We start from the raw sequence: 5,442 nt of genomic DNA, 5'->3' as shown, positions 1-5,442 counted from the left end.
CTACACTCATACTCATATAAAACAAGTTAGTCCATGATTGTTGTTGGATGCTTAATCACCAAAACACAACATGTACGAATGACTATTAAGCATATTTTCTTTTCACAAAGTGTCCAACCGGTTGTACTCGTACAATTTGGAGTGAGAACCATTTATAGAGTAGATTTTTCTGTTGATACATTCAACTATTTTATACTTAAAACCTTTAAATTGCCTTAATTAGACCTACACTCATACTCATATAAAAACAAGTTAGTCTATGATTGTTGTTGATACTTAATCACCAAAACACAATAGGTATAAATGGCTATTAAGCATATTTTCTTTTCACAAAGTGTCCAACCGGTTGTACTCGTATAGTTTGGACTTTGGAGTGAACCATTTATAGAGTAGATTTTTTCTGTTGATACAATTTCTGTTATTTATATTTATTGGTCGTATTTGTTTGTTTCCGTAAACCCGTTTCATCTGTTCCGTTCCGGTTCCTGCTCCCGTTTTGGATGATGAATTGTTGTGGGAGCGATTTTTTTGGGTACGTTTCGGTCTGTTTTTCATCGCTAGGCTGAACCAAACGTGCAACGCTCCTCGCACAACCAAACGACAGCGCGGCGGCACGGCATCGCCATTCGCCCACCGACCACGGGCAGAGCCCAAGCCCAGAGAAGTAGTAGAACCCACGGATTCTGCGCGAGCCAACCAATCCCCCCCAACCTAACCCAATCCCGTCTCGCCCTAGCCGTCTCCATCCCACCACCTCCCCCCGTCCGCTCGTCCGGCCGCGCCGCGCCGTGCGCGACCCAATCTACCACGCCACTTACCTCCCGTCCCGTCTCGTTCTCGTCGCACCTCGCCACGCCCGCAGAGAGAGGGGGCGCGCTCGCTCGAGCCGTGCGCGCCAGCCAGCGCCATGGCCTCGGACCAACAGGCCCTCCCGGTCCCGGTCCCGGTCCCCGTCCCGCCCAACCCTAACCCGACCGCACCAGCCGACCTGACCCCGCCCTCGGCGTCCGCCGCGCGCAAGCTCCCCATCAAGCGGCGCTCCCCGCGGCCGTCGTCCTCGCCCCCGTCCTCTTCTTCCCCGGCCTCCTCCGACCCGCTCCGCGCGCCCGGCGGCGGCGGCGGATCCGACCAGCAGCAGCCGCCCTTCAAGTTCCAGCGCATCTGGTCCGAGTCCGACGAGCTCCGCTTCCTGCAGGGCCTCCTCGGCTGCGGCACGCAGGGCCTCGTCTTCCCGCGCGACCTCAACGTCTTCTACGACCGCTTCTCCGAGTCCATGCCCCAGCCCTACACCCGCGCCCAGCTCTCGGAGAAGCTCCGCCGCCTCAAGAACAAGTTCCGCAGCATGTCCGCGCGCGTCGCGGGAGGCATAGACCCGGCCCGCCTCGCGCCGCACGACCGCGACGTGCTCCACCTCTGCTCCAGGCTGTGGGACCCCGCCAACGCCGCCACCTCGCCCTTCGCGGCCAGCGCCGGAACGTCGGGGAACAAGCGCCGCCGCTCCAACCCGCGTGGCACGCCCCCAGACGCGTCTGGGGATAGCAACTCCCATGACTACAATGGGATTAGCTCCTCTGCTCCCGGTTTGTTTCCGGATGGTTCCAACGGCGAGGATACGTTTTACCTTGAGCAAGAAAGCGGGCAGCTGGGCAATCATGAAGGCGCTGCTCTTGTAGCAGATAGCAAATTCGATGTTGTGGTGCAGGAGCAGCCTGAGGCCGTGGTTACTCTCCCGAATGGGAACAACGGAATTGGCAGTGAGATGAGTGCGGAGTGTAAAACGGTGGTGCCGTGCAGCAACGAGCACCGAATGGCAAATGCTGTCCTAGATGTGTTTGAGGAATGCCTGAGGGAGGCAAAGAGTAACGGGATTATCAATGGTGGCAATGTGGAGAGCGAGCTCTCCAAGCGGTGGAGAGCACAGAGGATGGATGAGCTTGATGTCTTGAGCCGGAGGCTGAGGTTGCTCGTCGAGTATGCTGCAGCGGCTGGGCATTGAAGCTTAGATTTTGGTGGTTTTGGTGATGTGCCTCCCACCATTTGCCCCTTTGTTGTGTATAGAACCTAGGTTATTGTGCTATGCTTTGTAATGTCTTCCTCAGCTGGACCCTTAGAAAGCCTACTATATTTGCCTATGTACCCCTCGTGTTTAATAATTTGAGCAGCATAATAATCTATGGTGTTAGCACTGTTATTTGCATGGGTTCTTGCTGTTGATATAGATGATAGCTCCGTTAGTGTAAATCTCTGGGCTTGCTCGCTTGCCCAGAGGGCCAGAGTGCATCCACGCTTCCATCCCAACACGCCCACCCGCAGCACCCGCATTCCCTCCGGGCTCAACAGAGCTCTACCAGAGGACGATGGAGCTGCTTGGGCTAGCAGATAGGAGTGGTGGGATAGCACACTTCCTTCTCTCCCGGTGGCAGCATGTGGGAGCAAGCTCCAAGGAGGTGACAGTTTCCTCTTCACGATGCTACCAGGGCTGGTCTCCTCCTTGCAGGCTATACAAGGTTTTGGGTGTGTGGGCTCTAGTGTCACCACGGCCTTGGCCCTCAGAATCCATGGAGAAGCAGGTGCTTCATTACCTAGCGTGAGTAGTGGCGCGGGAGAAGCAAGATCATAGCCACCTCCGTCTCCGCTGGTATGGCGGTATCTCTAACCCGTTGTGGTGCAGGCCGCCGCCGCCACCACCGTGAAAGTTTTGTTTTCATCGTATTAGTTTTGTTCTCTCTGTTATGTACATACTCATTTGTGCTGTGATAGGAAGAGGCAGGCCGCGGTATGGCTTCGTAGCTATCCAGAATGAGATGCTGGAGCGTGAGTCATCCCTGCGCTAACATTGGAAGGGCAGGAGAGATACCGTGGACATCGATGCCACCTCAGGTGAGAGAATATGTTAAGTTTGGTAGTGTTCACTTTAATTAGATCCAAATTGCATCATAAGTTTCAATCTGTTTCTTGGAATGGATGGGACTATTGCAGCTTGTGGATTTGGGTTGGGAGTTCAACCGTTCAAGTATGTGTTACCGGTGTCAAGTTTGTTTGATCGAGTACAGTAGCCTTGAGAGTTGAGCTCCATAGAGCCAATGTAGAGGGATACAATGCATGTTCTACTGATTAAGATTAAGACTGCCAGCACTTGTATGTTTCTATATACAATCAACCATGAAATGTGTTATAATTGTACTGGTAGGAATACCAAGCAAATGCATTCACTGGTTGAGTGTTATGGTTGAGACCAATTTCCAATTTTTGCACTTACAAAAGGTGAAAATAAATGACATGTTCATTTCAGAATTGGAATTTTAATTGTTTTTTTCCATACAATGGTTACTGTATATATATGTGAAAGCTAATATTTTAAATAAGGGAAAGTAGATTTCCACTGTTAATTTGTACAAGTAGTAAGAATGTAAGATATGACAATCTAATTTAGCACCGCTGCACTGTTGGTAATGGACTTTTAAGAGCCTATCTAAAGACGGAAATTAACGACAGCTTTCGTAAAGGAACAAGTACGTCATAGCGGTAGGAAACATATCAAGAAAATTGAGAACAAATGCAATTTGTTCCATGGCTACAATGTGATCAGCTCCTCTGCTCCCGTGTCGAATATGTTCTACCTTGAGCAGGAAAGCAGGCAACTGGGCGATTACAAAGGTATAACTCTTATAGCACACATCAGATTCGGTGTTGCAGGAGCAGACTGAGGCTGTGGTTGCTCTCCTCAATTGGAACAATGGAATTGGCAATGAGATAAATCATAAATGTGGACTGCAAAATGGTGGTACCATGCAGCAGTGGCATCAAATGGCAAATGATGTGCTGGATGCCTGGACGTGTTTGAGGAGTGAGTGCCTCCGTAAGGTTAAGAGAGAATTATCAATGGCGACAATGTGGATGGTGGTGTTGAGGAAAGCGAACTTGCCAAGCGGTGGAGAGTGCAGAGGATGGATGATCTTGACGTGACCGGAGGCTGTGGTTGCTCATCGAGGATGGATGGTCTTGATGTCTTAAGCCGGATGCTGAGGTTGCTTGTCTTCTAGTCGAGTGCTCCAGGGGCTGGGCAATCAAGCAAGTTCGCTTTCGCCCATACAGTATGTTACTACGAATAGAAGTTAGGTTGCTGTGTTCTATACTTTGTAATGTCTTCCTGAGTTCTGCTCTTGCCTTTTCGGTTTAAAAAGACTGCTATATTTGCCTTGGGTATTATTGTTGAGTTTAATAATTTGAGCAGTACTAATCTACAATTACTGGATTAACTTAGGAATTATAAGTAAATAAGCCTTCCAAACCAATTGTAGACTGTTTTTCCTTGATACATCTCTTGTCTAATACGAAATGTCTAAATAAAAATAAATATAACGTGTTTATGAACAATATCTCCTCTTTTTATCTTCAATTTAGATATTCACTCTCTTGGTTCTAATTTATAGATTATTTTGATATTTCTAGGTACATTATTTTTTGCTATGTATCTAAATATATTGTATATCTAGGTGCATAGAAACATCTAGAAAAACCAAAAGAAAGAGACAAAGGGTGGCAGTACTTTTCCAGAATGAAGTGATTAAAGATACTTTATTATTGGTTTTTTAAGTAAGTGTCAAAGTCAATAATTTTTAAGCCGATAAAAAATCAGGTGAGGATACCATACTTTGGATTAATTGTATATATGTCACTCAACTTTTATAAAATTAAACGTCTAGCTTATTTTAATGCCATGGAGTGGCATGAAAACGAACCATTTTTCAAAATTTTGAGTGGCATGTTTAAAACTGACCCTACTTTTTTTATATGCGCTCAACTCAATGAGCCGACCCCCCCAGTATCTTAATCCTCGCTTTATTTGCCTCTGGCTTGTTCGCATGACTTGTCGTTGATGTTATTAGCCGCAAATGATAACTTTTCATGTGGAATAATATTATGTTTTCTTGTAAACCACTTCTGTTCTGAATGATTTCCTCTAACATATCAATCTTCACTTTAATGTCTGCATTGAGCCTGTTACGCTGAGCATTTTACCAAAAAAATTTGTGTATCCTTACTACCTCAGTAGAAACCAACGAGTGCAAGAAATTAGAGAAATTTCGATATTTAATTCTTAATCTGTATGATTTCCTTTAACACTCAACTCGTGTCTTTTAAAACCGAATACTTTGATTAAGGGGTTTCTTTTGTCTCTCTTTTTATTTTCCTTTTGCTTTCACCTCTTTTCTCAACAAGACATTTGAGGACACACAAAATACCCTGAGCAAAAGCACCTGCCACAGCTGACATGCGCGGATGCGCCATCATCCCTTAATTATAACGTTCTCTTCTCTTTACAAGACATTTGAGGGCACCAAAATACCCTGACGCCTCGTTTGGATCATTAGAATTGAATTTCATTCTAATAATAGTAATTTAGGCATATATCAATTAAGCTAATTCGGTTTTATGCAA

General features: G+C 46.6%; 1 protein-coding gene across 1 annotated transcript; it reads left to right on the top strand.

Moving 5' to 3' along the window:
• The first annotated feature begins 753 nt into the window (after window positions 1-753).
• Window positions 754-2,170, top strand: LOC100276272 (uncharacterized). The gene has a single exon (NM_001150102.2). It carries the CDS (start codon window positions 908-910, stop codon window positions 1,994-1,996), a length of 1,089 nt encoding a protein of 362 aa, NP_001143574.2. The 5' UTR covers window positions 754-907; the 3' UTR covers window positions 1,997-2,170.
• Window positions 2,171-5,442: the final 3,272 nt, after the last annotated feature.

The sequence above is a fragment of the Zea mays genome, chromosome 1, assembly GCF_902167145.1.
Source record: "Zea mays cultivar B73 chromosome 1, Zm-B73-REFERENCE-NAM-5.0, whole genome shotgun sequence".
NCBI lineage: Eukaryota > Viridiplantae > Streptophyta > Magnoliopsida > Poales > Poaceae > Zea > Zea mays.
This window is presented reverse-complemented; position numbering and strand designations above follow the sequence as displayed.